Source organism: Nyctereutes procyonoides, unplaced genomic scaffold, assembly GCF_905146905.1.
Source record: "Nyctereutes procyonoides isolate TBG_1078 unplaced genomic scaffold, NYPRO_anot_genome, whole genome shotgun sequence".
NCBI classification, from domain to species: domain Eukaryota; kingdom Metazoa; phylum Chordata; class Mammalia; order Carnivora; family Canidae; genus Nyctereutes; species Nyctereutes procyonoides.
In genome coordinates, this window is record NW_026575132.1 from 33020582 (window position 1) to 33040028 (window position 19447).

Genomic DNA, 19447 nt, shown 5'->3' on the forward strand with positions numbered 1-19447 from the left:
CAGCTTCTCCCTCTACCTGTGTCTCTGCCTCTCTGCCTCTCTCTCTCTCTCTCTGTGTGTGTCTCTCATGAATAAATAAATAAAATCTTTAAAAAATAAACAGAATTCTATAGTTAAAAAAACATCTAGACTAAGTTGTACAATAAAAGATTTTAAGTAATTCCTGTGAAATCTAATACAGAGACTAAAAAATGAGATGACTATTTAAAACTACTACCCAATGAGGGAAAGAAATCTAAAATTGGATTATGAGGGGTGCCTGGCTGGGTCAGTTGGTAGAACATGGGACTCTTGATCTCAGGGTCATGAGTTCAAGCTCCATGTTGGGTATAGAGATTATCTTTAAAAAAATCTTTAAAACTGGATTATGGTGGGGTACTGGGTGGCTCAGTCAGTTAAGCATCTGCCTTTGGCTCAAGTCATGATTCCACAGTCCTGGGATCGAATTCCACATTAGACTGCCTGCTCAATGGGGAGCTGGTTTCTCCTTCTCTCTCTGCCTATGTCTCTGCCTGTCTCTCTGAGTCTCTCATGAAAAAATAAATAAAATCTTAAATAAAAAATAAAAAAGAATTTAAAAAAAATTGGATTATGGTGAGAGTTGCCTAACTCAGTAAATTAATTAAATATCACTGAATTAAGTGAGCACTTAAAATGGGTAAACTTTATACACTTCAATAAAGTTGTTTCTGCAAAAAAGAAGCTACAGAAAGTATAAAGTGATTACCAGGGGTTATTAAGAAATGGAGAGTTATAGTTTCTGTGTGAGATGATGGAAATTTTCTGGAAATGAACAGTGGTAATAATCGTACAATATTGTGACCGTACTTACTGCAATTGAAATGTATGCTGAAAAATGGTTATACAATAGCAAACTTTATATTTTGTATATTTAACCACAATTTTTAAAAATGAGGTTTAGAGATGTTAAGCTTGAGACACCTTTGGGACAGTAATGGTGATGTCTAAAGAATCTGAAAAGCTCAGAAAAGAGGGCAAAATTGGAGAACAATTTCAGGATATCGAACTACACAACTTTGAACTTTAGGGACTAATCACTACCTAATATGTAGTGGATACTCAGCAAACACTATTAATTGACTATAAAACAAACAAAAAAAAACTAGTAAGTTTTTAGAAAAATGCTAAAAAAGTCAATTTCCTTATCAGCTGACAAAGATTCATCTTATGGATATATTAAGTGCTATATTAAGTAAGCTATCATTATTTTTCTCCAACCTTTAGACTTCTTAGTACTTTATATATCCAGAAAAGAGAAGGAGTTTCTATATCTTGATGTGTTTTTCATGTTAATAAGTATCATAATAAATCAAGACATAAGAGTCTTTTCTCTTTATAGGTAAGAAGTAATAACTACCCGAATAGTTACTGTGTGATTGGCAGATGGTCTCAGGAGAGGGAGCCGAATCCCACACCTAGGCATTCTTCTCATCTCCTCAATAGGAGTTCCAAGCCATTTCTTATCTGGAGAAAGGTGAGGTGGAATGTATTTAAGTATCTTCCTTTCTGTCCTTTGATGCTTGAATTCACATTGTTCTTTTCTAAGATTAAAACAAATGTTTAAGTCACAAATCACTTACTACTTAAGTTTCATTAGATATACAAGTACAAAACTTACCCAGAATATTATTGTTTAAAATGTGCTAAGGGACATTTTACCTGGGTGGCTCAGTCTGTTAAGCATCTGCTTTCGGCTCAGGTCATGATCCTGGGATCAAGCCCCGTTTTGGGCTCCCTACTCAGTGGGGAGTCTGCTTCTCCTCTCCCTCTGCCGGTCACCCCACTCTAGTGTGTGTGCATGCTCTCTCTCACTCTCAAGTAAATAAATAAAATCTTTAAAAAAAAAAAAAAGTACCAGGCTTCTCTTTCTCCTTGGTGTTTATAATCAAAAGAAAAATTTATAAAACTTATGGTAAAGCTAAAAAGCTTACTTTCAAGTCTGTGGAAGGAATTTCTAAACACAGATATCACCTTCCAAAAAACAGGCCACGTAAGAATATGAGCAGTGCCAAGTCATTATTCATAGTATCAGCTACTTCCCAGGTTTCTAGACAATAATTTTTGACAAAGTGAACTTGTTATGGCACACATGATAGAAATTATGGAGAGTAAGCTTTAAGATTCCACATGGGCTAACTGCAAAAATGTAAGCTTTATAATCAGACAGACTGGGGTTTAAGTCCCAGCATTACCACCCACAAGTTATATTTTCAGTGAATTCTTACTCAAACTTCAGTTTTCTCATTTTTAAAGTGAGTACAGTAACGCCTGCCTGCGTATCAGAGCATTAGAGAAAATGCAGTATACAAAGGCCTAGAAAAATGGATAAACAGAAGCCACTGTCAACCTAGTATTTTGGTATTCTGATAATCCCCGCAAACTTCAGAAAGAAGATCATAAAACTAAAAAAAAAAAAAAAGCCGGGATCCCTGGGTGGCGCAGCGGTTTGGCGCCTGCCTTTGGCCCGGGGCGCGATCCTGGAGACCCGGGATCGAATCCCACATCAGGCTCCTGGTGCATGGAGCCTGCTTCTCCCTCTGCCTGTGTCTCTGCCTCTCTCTCTCTCTCTCTCTCTGTATGACTATCGTAAATAAAAAAAAAAAAAAAAAAAAATTTAAAAAAAAAAAAAAGCCAATTAACAATATTTATTTAATCCTTGTTTTCTGTTTCTGGTCTTTTTGAACCTAGGTTTAAATTCACCATAAACAATTAACAGGCAATACAACTATTTCTTTGCTTCAGTATCAACCATAACTTTGTTAAACTCTCTTACAAAATTATGAAAGATACATCACACTATTGGAGATATTCTTGTTGAAAAACATTACCTTTTGTCCTCTGCTTTGGGCATTCTCATGAAATGATCTGTGATTTTAGAATCCTTTTTCCCATGTTGCTTAGAATTCCTGCATTCTACATTCAGGCTAGAAGTACTTCCAGATGGTTTGGCATTTAAATCATTCATTCCACTGTGAGTCTCTCCTCCTTCAAATTGAAAATGTAATCGAATTTCACCTCCTTTAGAAGACCGTCTCCTCAACTCAGTGTCAGCTTCTCTTGCTTGGAACCTTGAAGATTTACTTGCTGTTTGAGAGGAATTGCTATCTTCTTGCTCATCAAAACCTGGGCTTGTCTCTTCATCTGCTTCTGAGTCCTGACAACTATTTTTGGAATTATCTACATCCATTGGTGATTCAGGTTCACTTTCTTTCTCAAATGGAGGAGAATTTCCTAAAGTACTTTCTTGTCTACTCAATTTGTTGGCATTTTTCAGTTCAGTAGCAACATCCTCAGAGCCGATGTCTGACAAGGGACTCTCTGGCACCACATCTATCTCTTCCTGCTGACAACCTGCACAGTCCTCTACTGGATGGCAAGACTTGGTGCACTTCTGGTGGCTTCTGGTTTCTCTGGCCTGTTCACCTTCTGTGGTCTGCTTTGCATTTTTAAAATTTACAGGTGTCAAAAATTTTTGGTTATCTCTACTTTCCTCACTATCTGTATCACTGCGATCATCATTTTGGGGTGACTGAGCAACGTTAGCATTACTGAACCGCTCTGGTACCAGAGTTACTGTCGAAGGTTCACTTTCTAAAAGCAGCTCTGTATGCTTCCCTTCATTTTGCCACTTACACATAGCTGCAGTCTGATGCTGGCTCAAATATTGTGTACTTTTTTCAACAGATGATTTATCAAGACTTAGCTGAGAAACATTTTCTAATTTTTCCACACTATGTTGATAAAAGTTATCTTTTTGTACAGAACTCATCATGGATTCTACTCTTGTATTGTTGTTTTCTTTACTATGTAAACTACAACAGAATAGAAAGAACTAATGAGACAATAGAATTTACGATACAATAGAAAGAATTTATGGTATAAAAAATATCACTTATTCAACCCCTTTCCCACAGTGTTAGAGCAATAATTAAACTACTTGCAATTACCTAAACACAGTCTTTCATAACTCCATGACTTTGCACATATGCCTATTATCCCCTTTTCCCAACTCTATGCCTGGGAAACACCTGCCCTTCCTTTAAATGTTAAACTTCACTCACCTCCTGGCAGGCCTTCCTGCAATGGTAAAGCTAATTCTTTGTTCTATATGCTAATCACCACTGTTCTCTGTTTATACCTTTATTGTCTTATTTATCACACTATGTAATAATCATGTGTTTTTGCATCTGCCATCAGTATACTATAAGCATCTTAGAGACTCTGTAGGTCTCTTTCATCTCTGTAGGTCAAGTATATAGAACAGACTCTAGCATTTGAGAGACTAAAAAATTATTATCTATAAACTGAAAGAATAAAGAAAAATGAGAAAGCAAGGAGAAAAAGTAGCATGAAGCAAGATAAAACATTCATATACCATGTTACTCATTTTTCTATATAGGCATGTATACCTCTATACCTTTCTGATTCAGTTGTCTTGATTCCTTTAATGTCCATCCAACTGGTAATAGTCTTTTGTTTGAAAACTGTAAAAAAAAAAAAAAAAGACACATACCAAAACAATTATGTTTATGCATACCTGCCTTCAAAGAAAAAAATACCTATAGCAGCATTTATACATGTAAGGCATTGTGCTAGTTTCTGTGAATTAAAGAGATTAATCAATCATTCCTTCCACACTCAAGCATTAAGAGATTAAACAGAAATACAAATACAAATATAAATGCATTTGGCACACAGTGGAAAGTGACAGGCCCCTGAAAGAGCTGGTACGACCTAATGGATACAGGCTCTGAAATCAAATCACCTAGTTTCTAATCCTAGTTCTCTCAATGGATTCCTATGTGTCTTTGTGAGGGATCATTTTTCTGTTTCTCAGATTCCTTATTTGTAAACCTCCAAGTTAACAGTATCTATCCTGGGGTTATTATGAGGTGTTTAAGGCCCAATCTGGTATACACTAAGTAAATGTTGATTCATAACTACGTTTCGTATTAAAAAGGATCCTGATAAGGAATTAGGTATTTCCAAGAAAATACTATTTTAGGGAATTGGAGTAAGTGGGACAATCTGATAAACAGATTGAACTGTTCCTTGAAAATAAACATGTAGTCACATAAAGGGAAAATTGTAAGGCACCAATGGCAGGGAAATATAAAGAACTTAAAAAGAAAGCAATAGGGGACGCCTGGGTGGCTCAGTGGTTGAGCAACTGCCTTCGGCTCAGGTTGTGATCCGAGTCCTAGGATTGAGTCCCACACTGGACTCCCCACAGGGAGCCTGCTTCTCCCTCTGTCTATGTCTCTGCCTCTCTGTCTGTGCCTCTCATGAATAAATAAATAAAATCTTAAAAAAAAAAAAAAAGCAACCGAAAATATGATTGAAAAGTCAGCTAGGACCATATCACAGAGGTTCTTGAATAACCCACAAAAAGAGGTACAAAAAAAGCCTCAGGTCACACTCAGAGCTGTATCCCAGAACTCAAATCTAGGAGGGTCCCAGTCATACATGATACATACCCTGGAGGGCAAATCTGAAGGGGCAAGAAGGAAGATTCTTTTTTTTTTTAATAAATTAATTTTTTATTGGTGTTCAATTTACCAACATACAGAATAACACCCAGTGCTCACCCCGTCAAGTGTCCCCCTCAGTGCCCGTCACCCATTCACCCCCACCCCCCACCCTCCTCCCCTTCCACCACCCCTAGTTCATTTCCCAGAGTTAGGAGTCTTTATGTTCTGTCTCCAAGAAGGAAGATTCTAATGGTAGAAACTAGAAAGGAAGTTACTGGTCTAGGTCAGTGGTTTCCAAACCATCTGAATCATTAGGGGGCTGGTAATTAATGGATCCTAGGGCCAGGCCCCAGACCCACTGAATCAATGTATGTGTGATGATGGGAGTCACTAGGGAAGCTGGAATCTGTATTTTTTCAAAAAGTTATTTTGATGATCATCAACCAGGTTGGAGAACTAATGGCCAAGGACCAAAACTAGTCATTGTAAGAACAAAAAATAAAAGTTGAGAAATGAGTCATTACAGACTTTACAATGATAGAAGTTAAGGGTGACACTAGGCTTTAAGTCTGAGACTTGAAAGATGGTCACAGCATTAACTAAAAATGTAGACTATATATAAGACAACTGGATTTAGGGGAAAATATGATTAGATCAATTGTGAACATACCAAATTTGAGAAGCCAAAGAGATAATTCTATCTATCTAATTAGGTAGATAATTTGTATCTAAAATGACCAGCAGACAATAGCAAAAGTATAATTGATGGCTCAGTAAAGATGCAATATAAATAAGTGCAATCCACAATTTACAAAATCATTTAAAACAAGCATGCTTTCAAAATTAACTGTACTGCCTATGGATTAAATGTATATAATATCTTAGTATAAAAATATAAAATTTTAAAGATTCTCTACTATTCTCCAAGCTGCAATGTAAAAATCTATGCACCTTAAGTCACAGACTTACTCTACTCTTATTTATGTCTCCTCAAACACCATAACATGAGCAAAACGGATGCTGTTCCAAATACACGAAAATCAACAGCTTTATCACTGTATTTGAGCGCCATATAATTCCTTACATTCCTTACATAAAATGCAAAGAACTGCATTTTAAAAAACATTCCAACTAGTAAAAATCTTTGATCAGCATTTTCAAAATAGTTTCTATCACAAAAAAGTAATTATATTTTATATTTCTTGTTAAATACCACTATTTCAGTGACTTAATTAATAGAAAATCAGGCTTGAGAAAAAATTAGCTTCAATCAGAAGAGGGTGAACCACTTAATTTCAAGGCTTTTCAGTAGTTCTTTCTCTAATTTCATTACATCAAACACAAGAGAAAATCCTCAAATTACCCAGCAAGGAACCAGAAATTCACTTTTTGAGTCAGTGTGGAGTTCAAAACACCGTTCTCCATAAATATAAGGATTAGTGGTATGCAATCCAATAATGCACATGAAGCATAGCACTACAAAGGCAAGTTTGTACAGAATCGAAAGACTGCATACAACATTATTTCATAAGAAATTATGTAGCGTTCTCCTGCAGTTCTGAAACTGAGAATGTGTTCTCTTGCCAGCTTCAAGTTTCCTACTATAATTCCTGAAGCCTCTGAAAAGGATAAAGAAGGAGGAACCAGAAATAAGGAACTGGTATTTCCTGATAACAAGACATTCTTCTGAGAGTCCTATTTTTCTTTTCAATACCACTACTTCTGGCTTTCAAAGGTTTCTTTTGCAACACGCCACAAGACTGCTTTAGAACTTTACCCCCTTATTCCCGAAATGAACATAAAACTATGCTTCCCATGTTACCTGGTAACTTCTTTCTTTTTTACTAGAAATAATCACAGCAAACAAAAAGAAGAGCAATAAGAGGTGATAAAAATGATACAAGATCTGGAGTCAAACCAGATCTTGGACCAAAATCTTCACTCGGTCGCTTACTAGTATTTTTATTCTTTGAGCTTCTATTTCCTCACATATAAAATAGGTTTAACAATAAATATCTCCTGCAAGACTTATGTAGATCAATGAGAAAAAATAGTAGTGTTCAGTCTCACAAAGCAGAAACTCAACAAATGTATTCTCTCCAACACTTCTATCCAATCTCTTTTTCACTGAGATTAGTAGTTCTCCAATTTTATTTTAATTTCACATCATTTACACGTAATCTCATTAGTAACATCACTCAGTAACCAGTGCATCTCAATGTTCAATGAGCAAATCAGTTAGGGCTATTGATACACGCAAATGACACAAAAAGCTTTGAAATTCACCTGCATTATAAAGGAAAACCTAAATTTCACAAAAAGCCCCCCCCCCCCCAGCAAGATAAGGTATGGGAAGGGTATGGTGAGATCAAAGAGTGATGGACAATGGGAATTTTGAGATGAAGAAAGAGGTCTGAAAATGCTTTTGACAGCTTTGAGGCTGAAGGAAAGATATGGAGGAAGGAGGACAAACTGGATCCCCCACCACCAGTGTAATCACCACCACCCATCCTACACTTGGACCATGCCTGGAGCAGGGAGAGAAACTCTAGGTAGTTATAAAAAGCAGAAGAGGAGCTCCCATCAGAATGTGAATAGCACCTTGAATTTTGCCTGTATGCAGATTTGCAGATTTCAACCAGTATAAGAAATATACCCAGGAAGGCAAATAACACAAAATTTGAAGATCTTGAATGAATGAATAAATGAATGCCCATTTCCTTTTTTCACCTACTCTAACTATACATGAAAAATTTAAGTACAAAGTTCCTAATTTTTACTTGAGTAGTACTAATTACAAGAATTCCAATTTTTTAAAAAAAAATTTTTTAATTTATTTATTTATGATAGTCACAGAGAGAGAGAGAGAGAGAGAGAGAGAGAGAGAGGCAGAGACACAGGCAGAGGGAGAAGCAGGCTCCATGCACCGGGAGCCCGATGTGTCGATCCCGGGTCTCCAGGATCGCGCCCTGGGCCAAAGGCAGGCGCCAAACCTCTGCGCCACCCAGGGATCCCAAGAATTCCAAATTTGAAACAATAGTTTTTGTTTAGACTTGAACATTCTAATTGGTGTCCTGTGCCCAGTATAGAAAAACATTTACACGTGTAAAGTACAGCCCAAGTACTCATTTTGTTCCTCTTCTGCAAAAATCTGCAGAAAATAAAAAGATCCAACCTTGAGGATTGACTGCTCTCCTCCAATAGAAACTAATTCTTCCACCTTTATATGCAAATAAAGTTAATGGGCCCACAAATTAGCCTCTCGCATAAGTCAGATACAGGACTTGGAGGTCACTCTCAGTTGCCCCTCTCCTCCACTCTCCTTCGCCAAGTTCTCTGAAATCTACGGCCTAAATCTCAAATCCATTCCTTCTTTTCCATCTTCAAAAGAGCACCAATATCAAAAGAACAGGTACATCACTTTTTAAACAACGGCATTCGTTTCCTGCAACTGGTCTCCTTGTCCAGTCTTGACTTTCTCTAACCTAATGTTTAAACAAAAGACTTTCTTAAGTGAGATACAGACAACATAAGAAAGTCTCCTACATTATAGGTATTTCATGAAACATGTTTGTAATAAAAATGGCATATTTACCCAGTTTATAGATTTCTTATTCCGTGTACCAAGTGAAATTTACACGGTGGACTGCAGTCAGAGAAGTCCAAAGGCCACCTAAGCCATCTTTTCCAAAATATTAACTGAATGTTATTTCCATTTTTAGAAGCTTTCAGTGGCTCCCCATTAACACAGAATAAAGTCTAAACTCTTTGAAGTGGAACTAGTTTGTCCATAAGAAGTTCCGCCCTTCTTCCTGGCCTCATGTCCTGGCACTCCTGTCAGTCCTGTCATTTTATGCTCCAGTCCTACCACCTTTGCACAGGCCATCCCTCTGCATATTTTTTCCTCTCCTTGATCTATACAGGAAATCCTGCTCATCCTTCAATATTTAGTTGAGATCTACTCCCCACTGCCTCTAAGTCCTGAGAGAACTAAGTTCACACCATTCACCCAAAGACTGACCTCTGTGCAGCCTCTCACACTGTTGACCAAAGCATCCTTTTGGAAATGCTCTCTTCCCTGTGTGACAGAATAAAAGCCAGGCTTTCATCCTACTCTTCTGGCTGCTTCTCTTCAGTCTACTCTTAGATGATGATGTTCCTAAAGTTTCTGTCCTAGGTCACCTTTATTTTCTCTACGTGCTTTAAATAATCTAATTTACTTCTATAGCATCAATTATCACATTTATGCCAAGGATCCTCAAATCTATTTCCAGCACAAACATATTTATGAAGTGCAAACCCATATATTCCGTTCTCTCTGAAACCATCCACTTCTTTCCTACTGCCCACAACCAGGTATAAACCATCATTATCTCCCACCTACACTAACTCCTTTAGCCTTGGGCCTACCCTTCTGCTCCCTTTCAATCCATTCTTCATTTTCTACACACTAGCCAGAGGCCTTGGGGGGGGGGGTGGTGGTGGGGGAAAGACGTGTCTGTGTGTGTGTGTGCATGTACATGAAGTCACTTCCCTATAGAAAACACATTAAAAGCTTCTCATTGTCCTTAAAGTTCAAAACCCTCAGCATTGCCCGTTATTTTCCAGTATGATCTGATCTTTGCCTACCTCCCTGCAGCCCCACCTCTCATCACACTCTCCTGCTGACAGTATGCACCAGCTGCATTTTAGGAACACTTTCTTACTTCCTCTTTTCTAGGTAATTCTTCATCCTTTCTCAGTCCTCAAAATAAACTCTCTCATCTTCTGGGAGATTATCTTTAATCCCACAGATTGGATTAAGACTCCTGACTCCTACCATAATGATGTATGTCCCTCACCTGTCAGCATATCCATTACCCTTTATTATGTGGACTTGTAATTGTTTGATCTCTCCTGATAGATTTTAGGATCTGAAAACAGAGGCCAAATTACTCTTACTCAACACTGTATGCCAAAAAAGGTACAATGCCAGCTAGTACTAACAGCTCTGCACCCCCAGGACAAAGAATCTGAATCAAGAGAAGTCGTGACCTTTGTAGCTTTCCTTCCATCTAGAGGCTGAAGTTTCACACACACAATCAGACTTCCTTAACGACTAAGGCAACTTCTCAGCAAACCCGAGGAAACCAAGCAGGTGGAGTCTACTGCCACTTTCCTTCTTGTGAGTGACTACTCATTGGGGTTTCTCACACCACCAATCCCAACGGGGAAAATGCGGCCGCATTCCCCTACTAGTGGCCTTAGTGGCTTAGCAAGAGGACCTCAGACTGGGAGACACAAGACCAGAAAGGGATGGAGTCCCTGTGTCCCCTACACAGACCAAGATGAGGTTTGGGCCGAAGCGAAGGACAAAGTTCTTTATTTCCCCACGTACCAAGCGAGGTGGAGCTGCCTCTGTGCGGTCCCGCCCGCCCCGGGACGCAGCCTGAGGAGGACGGTGGGACCCTGAACTGCACGGGAGCGTCCTTGGGATCGAGGACGCGTCTCTGCCTGCTGGGGAAGCTCCGGGCGTCCGAGGCGGCCGGCGGAGAAGTTGCAGCGGCGCCCCAGCGGGGTCGCTTGGTGCAGGGCTCACAGCCGGGGCCCGCACTCATGCTTGGGACCCGCAGCGCACGGTCCCCGGGCCGGCCGCGGGGAGAGCCTCATTCACTAACCCTGAGAGGGACGGACTGCGCCTCCTCCTCGGCGCCTCCAGGCACCATTCCCTCTCTGCCGCTGCCTGCTTCTGCAGTTGCTACTCCGCCGGCCTCCCGAGCCAAGCCCTAGCCAGTCGCCTGCCTTCCCTCTTCCACAGGCACCCCCACCTGCCTCAGGATGCGCCGCTTTGATTCTGGCTCGGTTCACTTTCCCACCACCGGAAGGCTGCCGTCAGGCGCTTCCGGTTTCCGGGACGTACACTGTCGCAAAGCGGAACTGCAAGGATTAGCGGGTACCGGCTCCCGGAAGGTCACCGTGTGAAGGAGGAAGGGGTAACCCGGGTCTCCCTGCTGTTTCAGGGGCGCAACGGCCGAGCAGACGAACCCGGCCTAAGGCGGTGGTGATAAGCAGACGGGCAATTTCCTGCGACACCATGGAGAGCGGCGGGGGAAGCGGGAACAAAACCACGGGGGGCTTGGCCGGCTTTTTCGGAGCCGGCGGGGCAAGTTACTCGCACGCGGATTTGGCCGGAGTCCCGCGTAAGTATCAGGCCTAGCTTGTGAACAGTTCTTACTGGTTCTTGCGACTCTTGCAGACGAAGAGCGTCCTCTGCCCTTTTGTTGGCTGGCGTTCACTCCTTTCGGTACCAGTGATGGAGTTAGTGTGTTCGCGCTGCCGCTCTTTCAACATTGAACGAGTTTTTGCAGCCGTGGATCGCCGAGCAGTTCTGTCCGACCTGGACTCGGGAGACGTTGCCTCTTTTCTTCCTTTCATATCCCAGCCTGGTGCCTTCTCTTTCCTCTCACACATTCCTTGTGCTTTGGGCTGTGTGCTTGACTCTAGATTAAGGGGTGAGCCTCGCTCTGCAAGTAAGTACATTCCAAATAGCTTGGAAATAACTTTTAAGCACGAAGTCTCGTGTTTCGAAACTGAAAGGTAGCCGTCAGGTCAAAGCATTTAATATTGAATATAGGCAAGAAAGAAATTTGAATCGTGCCACCTGGAGGAGCTGAGAAGTGAACTGCACTTCAAAAGAAGCCAGGTAAGAAAGGAAAAATACACGATCAAAAGTGCAGAAGCATGAATACCCTGCCTGTACCCTCGATCCTGTGAATACATCTTCCAGAAGTTTCAGGTTTTATAGGTATTCACCTGGATGAATAGAACGTGTTCAACTTATCCAGGTCTTTTATGCTCACGAACAAAAGAGCCCTAGTGCCATTTCTGTCAAAACTGAATCTGGAACACATTTTTCATATAATAAGTCTCCTGAGGTCTGGGTTTTGGAGCGCAAAGGGCACTCACTTCCTTAATGTGATAAGGATTGTTACATTAATTTGATTACGATTTTAAGGTAAATTAAGAGGTCGAGGGTGAACACCATTCATTGAGCACCGGGAATGGGCCAATGACTTTTCTGGGTGCCGGACTACCCATGGTTAAAGGAGAGATGATTGCTGCTTTCGTGGAGTTTACATCCTTTTGAAGTGAGCCAAGTAACACAAACACTTCAGTTAGTGTGATAAGTTTATGTAAAGGCATCAAAACAAGATCGAGAAATGATGAAAGCAGCACACCATTTTAGAATGGGTCAGGGAAAGCAGCTAGAGGATGTCGACGTTTGAACTATGACCTGAATACAATACAAATGCTAGGAATGGGGGGCAGGTGTACAGGGGAAAGAGGTTAGTCTAAATGCCCTGAGGAAAAAAAAAACACTTGACACGTTTAAAGGACAACTGATAGGCCTGTGTATCTACAAAGTTGCAAGGAAATTGGAGCCGTAGGAGGTCATGAGATCAGGAGGACGAGGAATGGCCATTAATGCAGTGTCTTATAAGCCGTGGTAAGGATTTAATCACTTTAGTTGTTATATAGGAAATGAATCAAAGGGACTAGAGCAAGTTAAGGAGTATGTTTAAGTAGATTCATACTGTAGCCTAGGTGAGATTTAGTGATTGGACTAAAACGATAGCAGTAAGGGTGGTGGTAAGGAACAGTTCAGGATGAATATTGAATATAGAATTAGTAGGGCTTTCAGTTGATGAAAAGACTAGAGTCATGGGTATTTCACAGATTTGTCAACAATCAACAGATGCGTAGGAATTCAAGAGTTAAATTTAGAATGTGAGAAAGTTATTTTCCCGGATAGATTTTTCCATTTTCAAAGTTGTGTGGGATTCAAATCTGGCTCTCTGAGAGTTTCCATTTTCTTTTGTCCTTACCCACATTCCTTTGGTGATAACCCAAGAATGCTCTACCCTGCCACAGCAAATGACCTTTGTCAGCAGCCGTCCATACTAAGATTTGAAGGAAGTACCTTAAAATATTTATGCATAATACGTAACCTGAGCACTGTTTTTCCCATGGGATTGATTGGTCTCTTATCAGTCTTATTTTGCAGTTTGTATAGATGTCAAGCATCCTTGTGATAGAGTAGAGGAAATTAGCTTTATAATCAACTTGAGCTATGCTTCCTGCTACTTTATTTGATCCACATTATTGCCAGTATCTTTTTGGTATGAGAGCCTGAGCCACTCATGCAAGACCTGGTTTGAGGACCTCAGGAGGAGACACCCCTAAAACTGCCACACAAGACAGGAGAAGCTTAGAAAAGCAGAGAATTTCATATTCAGTGACCCTGAAAATCAAAATTGCAAAACACAAGAAACAGCATAATTAACACTGAATGAAATAACTTTTTAAAATTTCATTGCAATGTGATGTTTTCTTTCTAGTGACTGGTATGAACCCTCTGTCTCCTTATTTAAATGTGGATCCACGATACCTGGTGCAGGTAAGATTAAGGCTAGTCCTTTTATGAATTTATTAGTTTGGTCATATATCTTACTGCTAAAAAAAAAAAAAAAAAAACAGCAGGTTCTTAGACTGACCAGATCTATGATACATATTTCTGGAGGCATTAACTCTGGTCTCCATTCACCCATTTTTATTTCCTTGGAAACTCTGGAGATTTGACTTGCATCTCCCTGATACTAATTAATTAATTCCCTTTAAAGGTTTTTTGGGGTCTCAGGTGGGGTTTTTTTTCTTTCCCATTTAAAGATATTAAATATTTTCCCGTTAAAAATTAAAATATAGGGATCCCTGGGTGGCGCAGCGGTTTGGCGCCTGTCTTTGGCCCAGGGCGCGATCCTGGAGACCCGGGATCGAATCCCACATCGGGCTCCCGGTGCATGGAGCCTGCTTCTGCCTCTGCCTCTCTCTCTTTCTCTCTCTGTGACTATCATAAATAAATAAAAATTAAAAAAAAATTTTTTTTTAAATTAAAATATACTAACAAAATTTACCATATTATCTATTTTTCAGTGTACTGTTCAGCTTTATTAACTACATTTATAATATTATGGAAGAATTACCACCTCCCATATCCAAAACTCATTTCATGATGTAAAACAAACTGTACCTATTAAAAAATAACTTCATTCTGCCATTCCATTCACCTATCCCATGGCAACCACCCTTCTGTTTCCTCTAATTTTGATAACTAAATACCTCAAATAGGTGGAATCATACAGTATTTGTCCTTTGTGATTGGCTTATTTCATTTAGCATACTGTTCTCAAGTTTCATCTATGTTATAGCATGTGTCAGAATTTCCTTCTTTTTAAGGCTGGATAAAATTAATCGAATAATATTCCATTTTGCTTATCTATTCCTCAGTCCCTGGATTGCTTCCATATTTTAGCTTTGTGAATACTGTTATGAACATTAGTGTACAAATGTCTCTTCCTGATCCTCCTTTTGATTCTTCTAATTATATATCCAGAAGTGAAATTACTGGATCATAGGGAAATTTTATATTATTGTCTGAGGAACTACCATTCTGTATTCCATAGCACTGTACCATTTTACATTCCCAAGAACTGCACAAAGGTTGCAATCCTCACCAACACTTGTTATTTTTTTTTTTAATCATAGCTATGCTAATGGGTAATGAGAGTGGTGGTCATTGTGATGTTGAGCATCTTTTTATAAGCTTATTGCCCGTTTTATACTTAGGAGAAATGTTTATATAAATCCATTATCCATTTTTTAATTGAATCTTTATTGTTGTTGAATCTAAGTTTTCCATATGTTCTGAATGTTAACTCCTTATCAGATCCATGATTTGCAAATATTTTCTCCCATCCTGTGGGTTACCTTTTTACTATTCTGATACTGTCTTTTGAGGCACAAAATTCTTTAAATTTTACAGAGGTCAGTTTTTCTCTTTTTTTCTTTTGTTGCCTGTGCCTTTATGGTCAGATCCAAGAAGTCATTGCCAAATCCAGTGTCACAAAACTTTTCCCCTATGTTATCTTCTAAGAGTTTTATGGTCTTAGATGTTGCATTTAGTTCAGATCCATTTAATTTTTGTATTAGGTTTTAGGTAATGATCTAAATTCATTTGATTACATAGATATCCAATTTTTAAAGCACTATTTGTTAAAAGAGTGTCTTTTCTCTTGGAATGTTCAAAATCATTGGATCAGGGACGCCTGGGTGACTCAGCAGTTGAGCATCTGCCTTTGGCTTAGGGCATCATCCTGGAGTCCCACATCAGGCTTCCTGCATGGAGCCTGCTTCTCCCTCTGCCTATGTCTCTGCATCTCTTTCTCTGCCTCTTAAGAATAAATAAATAAAATCTTTAAAAACAAAACAAAATCATTGGACCATATATGTGAGGATTTATTTCCAGGTTCTGTAATTTGTTTCATTGGTCTATATGTCTGTCTTTGTGTCAGCATCACACTTTTGATTACAGTAACCTTATGGTAAGTTTTGAAATCAGGAACATGATGATTTTTCTTCTTTTCTCTTTTTCTTTCTTTTTTTTTTTTTTTTTTTGTTCTTTTTCAAGATTGTTTTGGCTATTAGGGATTCATTGAGATTCTGTATTTATTATAGGATGGGTTTTTCTATTTGCAGAAATATCATTGGTATTTTGATAGGGATTGCATTGAATCTATAGATTCTTTTGAATAGTATTGACATCTTAACAGAATAAAGTCTTCGAACCCACATACATGGGGTATGTTTCCATATATTCAAGTCTTTAATTTCTTTTAAGAGGTTTTATGGTTTTCATTGTGTAAGACTTTCACCTCCTTGGTTAAGTTCATTCCTAAGTATTATTCCTTTTGGTGCTATTATAAAAGGAATTGCTTTTGTAATTTCTTTTTCAGATTGTTCGTTATTAGCACATGGAAATCCTTTTAATTTTTTTTCCTTTTTTTTTCCTTTTAATTTTTTGTGTTGATTTTTTTGTATCCTGCTACTTTGCTAAATTTATTAGATCTAATATATTTTCTTAGTGCCATGTGTAGGATTTTCTATGTATAAGATCATTTTATCTACAAAAATAAGAAATTTTGCTTCTTCCCTTCTGATTTGGATACCGTTTATTTCTTCTTGCCTAATTGCTGTGGCTAGAACATTTAGTACAAGTATCCTTCACTTTTTGAAATTCACATCATTCCACTTTTTTTTTTTTTTTTTTTTTTTTTTTTAATTTATGATAGTCACAGAGAGAGAGAGAGAGGCAGAGACACAGGCAGAGGGAGAAGCAGGCTCCATGCACCGGGAGCCCGATGTGGGATTCGATCCCGGGTCTCCAGGATCACGCCCTGGGCCAAAGGCAGGCGCCAAACCGCTGCGCCACCCAGGGATCCCACATCATTCCACTTTTATGAGAGACCTACATTATGTAGATCTGAATCTAGTACCTGTTTATGCTGGCCAAAAGAAATCAGAAGAGGATTTTTGCTTTTACCAAAAAAGTGAAAAGCAAAAATAGCATTCAGCATTTGCTCTGCAGTGAACTCTTCTTTGTTTTTTTTTAAATTTTTTTTAATTTTTATTTATTTATGATAGTCACACACACACACACACACAGAGAGAGAGGCAGAGACACAGGCAGAGGGAGAAGCAGGCTCCATGCACCGGAAGCCTGATGTGGGATTCGATCCCGGGTCTCCAGGATCGCACCCTGGGCCAAAGGCAGGCACCAAACCGCTGTGCCACCCAGGGATCCCTGCAGTGAACTCTTCTAATGGCACCTTTCAAGCTCCTTCCTGGGGGTCTACACTCAGCATTTCAGCATTAAGAGATCGCAGCTTTGAACTATGGAAGCGTCTGTGCTTTATCTTTGTGCATCTGATAGCAGGCTGTGTCCTAAAGTATGAGAAAAGCCTGAGAGGTTATCTTTTGGGTCTGGGAATACTCCATTTTTCCATGTAAGTTGATGAGAATTGCTTCTTCACATTATACCATTTTGACTTACAGAAGGTTTCATGGGAATGCTCTACTCATAGATAATCAGGGGAGGCTTGTACTATCTCGAACACAAGAGACAGAAATGGTTGTCCTTGCCTTTTCCTGATCTTGGAGGGAAAGTTTTTATCTTTTACCTTGGAATAAGATGTTCATTCTGGGCTTTCCTTATATGGCTTTTATTATGTTGCAGTAGTTTTCTTCCTAGTCCTAGTTTGTTGAATTTTTTTAGTCATAAAAGTGTGTTGGATTTTGTTAGATGCTTTTTTTTTTTTTTGTGCAGTAGTTGAGTGATCATGTGCTTTTTTTTTTTTTTTCCTTCTTTCAGAGTGGTGTATTATGTTGATCAGTTTTCATGTATTGGACCATCCTGCATAACTTGAATAAATCCCGCATGGTCATAGTTTGTAATCCTTTTAGTATGCTACTGAATTTGGTTTCCTAGTATTTTATTGAGAATTTTGTATCAGTGTTGATAGGAGATATTGGTCTGTAGTTTTCTTGTAGTGTCCTTGTCTGGCTTTGGTGTAAGAGTAATGCTGGCCTTAAACAAAGTATTGCCTCCACTTTAATTTTTGGAAAAGTTTAAAAAGAATTAGTGTTTTGTCAATGTCTGGTAGACTTCACTAGTGAAGTCATTAGGTCCAGGGCTTTTCTTTGTTTCTTTTTTGAGAGAGAGAGAGAACACAGGGTGGAGGTGGGGCAGAGGGAAAGGAGAGAAAATCTAAAGCAGGCTCCAAACCCCGCACAGAGTCTATGTGGGATTTAATCTCAACCCTAAAGTCATGATGAGCCAAAATCAAAAGTTGGACCCAAGTGCCTCTGTTGTGACAGTTTTTATTCCCGATTTCAGTCTTTTTACTAGTTAGTTATAGGTGTATTTGGATATTTTGTGTCTTGGTGAGTTTTGTATCTCTAGGAATTTATGTATTTCATCAAGGTTATCTAATTTGTTAGCATGCAGTCTTTCATGGTATTTTTAATTCTATAGAATCAATAGTGACTTTCATGTCTGATGTTAATATTTTGAGGTTTTTTTTTTTCTTCATTTAGCTAAAGGTTTTTCAATTTTGTTTCTTTTCAAAGAACCAACTTTTGGGTTCATTGATTTTTTTTTTCTCTACTGTTTACTTTTTTATTTTTATCTTCTCTCATCTTTATTATGTCCTTCTGCTAGCTTTAGGTTTAGTTTCCACTTTTTCTAGTTCCTTATGTTGCAGAGTTAGGTGTTTTTTTTTTTTTTAAAGTTAGGTGGTTTATTTGAGATCTCTGATTTTTTTTTAAGATTTTATTTATTTATTCATAAAAGACACAGGAGAGAGGCAGAGACACAGATAGAGGGAGAAGCAGGCTCCCTGCGGGGTGCCCGATGCAGCACTCAATCCCAGGACCTGGGATCATGACCTAAGCTGAAGGCAGACGCTAAACCACTGAGCTACCCAAGCGTCCCTCTCTGATTTTTTTTTTTTAATAAGCATTTATAGCTCTGAATTTTCCCCTTAGCACTGCTTTGACTGGATCTTATAAGTTTTGATGTATTTTCTTTTTTATTCACAATTATTTTCTAATATCTCTTATGATTTCTTTGATCTTTTAGTGGTATATAGTTGTATTTCATTTCCATGAATTTGTGAATTTTTCATTTTATTTCTTTTTTTTTTTTAAAGATTTTATTTATTTATTCATGATAGTTACACACACACAGAGAGAGAGAGAGGCAGAGACATAGGCAGAGGGAGAAGCAGGCTCTATGCAGGGAGCCCGACATGGGATTCAATCCCGGGTCTCCAGGATCGCGCCCTGGGCCAAAGGCAGGTGCCAAACCGCTGCGCCACCCAGGGATCCCTCATTTTATTTCTATTACTGATTTCTAACTCATACTGTTGTGGTTGGAGAAGATACTTTGTATGGTATCTTTTAAAATGTATTGAGACTTAATTTGTGTCTTAACATATAATCTGTCCTGGAAAACGTCCCACATGAATTTGAGAATAAGGTCTATCCTATTATTGTTAGGTAGAGTGTCTTGTATATGTCTC

General features: G+C 38.9%; 2 protein-coding genes across 7 annotated transcripts in view; one reads left to right on the forward strand and one right to left on the reverse strand.

Moving 5' to 3' along the window:
- PARG (poly(ADP-ribose) glycohydrolase) overlaps positions 1-11357 on the reverse strand; it is a 122134-nt gene extending 110777 nt beyond the window's left edge. Inside the window, exons 1-4 of one of the 5 annotated variants that reach the window (XM_055345438.1) lie at positions 11300-11357; positions 4439-4505; positions 2850-3833; positions 1379-1562 (exon numbers count right to left, since the gene is read on the reverse strand). In XM_055345438.1, the coding sequence (XP_055201413.1) occupies positions 1379-1562; positions 2850-3833; positions 4439-4476 (1206 nt within the window). In that variant the 5' untranslated portion in view covers positions 4477-4505; positions 11300-11357. Of the gene's footprint in view, positions 1-1378; positions 1563-2849; positions 3834-4430; positions 4506-10869 lie in introns of those variants that run through there. The other 4 variants (XM_055345439.1, XM_055345440.1, XM_055345437.1 and 1 more) reach the window with 4 other exon arrangements.
- A 60-nt stretch (positions 11358-11417) lies between these two features.
- The window catches only part of LOC129522749 (mitochondrial import inner membrane translocase subunit Tim23), a 34554-nt gene continuing 26524 nt past the window's right edge, over positions 11418-19447 (forward strand). For both annotated transcript variants that reach the window (XM_055345096.1, XM_055345097.1), the window contains exons 1-2: positions 11418-11671; positions 13871-13929. In XM_055345096.1, coding sequence (XP_055201071.1) covers positions 11566-11671; positions 13871-13929 — 165 coding nt within the window. In that variant the 5' untranslated portion in view covers positions 11418-11565. The remainder of the gene's footprint in view (positions 11672-13870; positions 13930-19447) is intronic.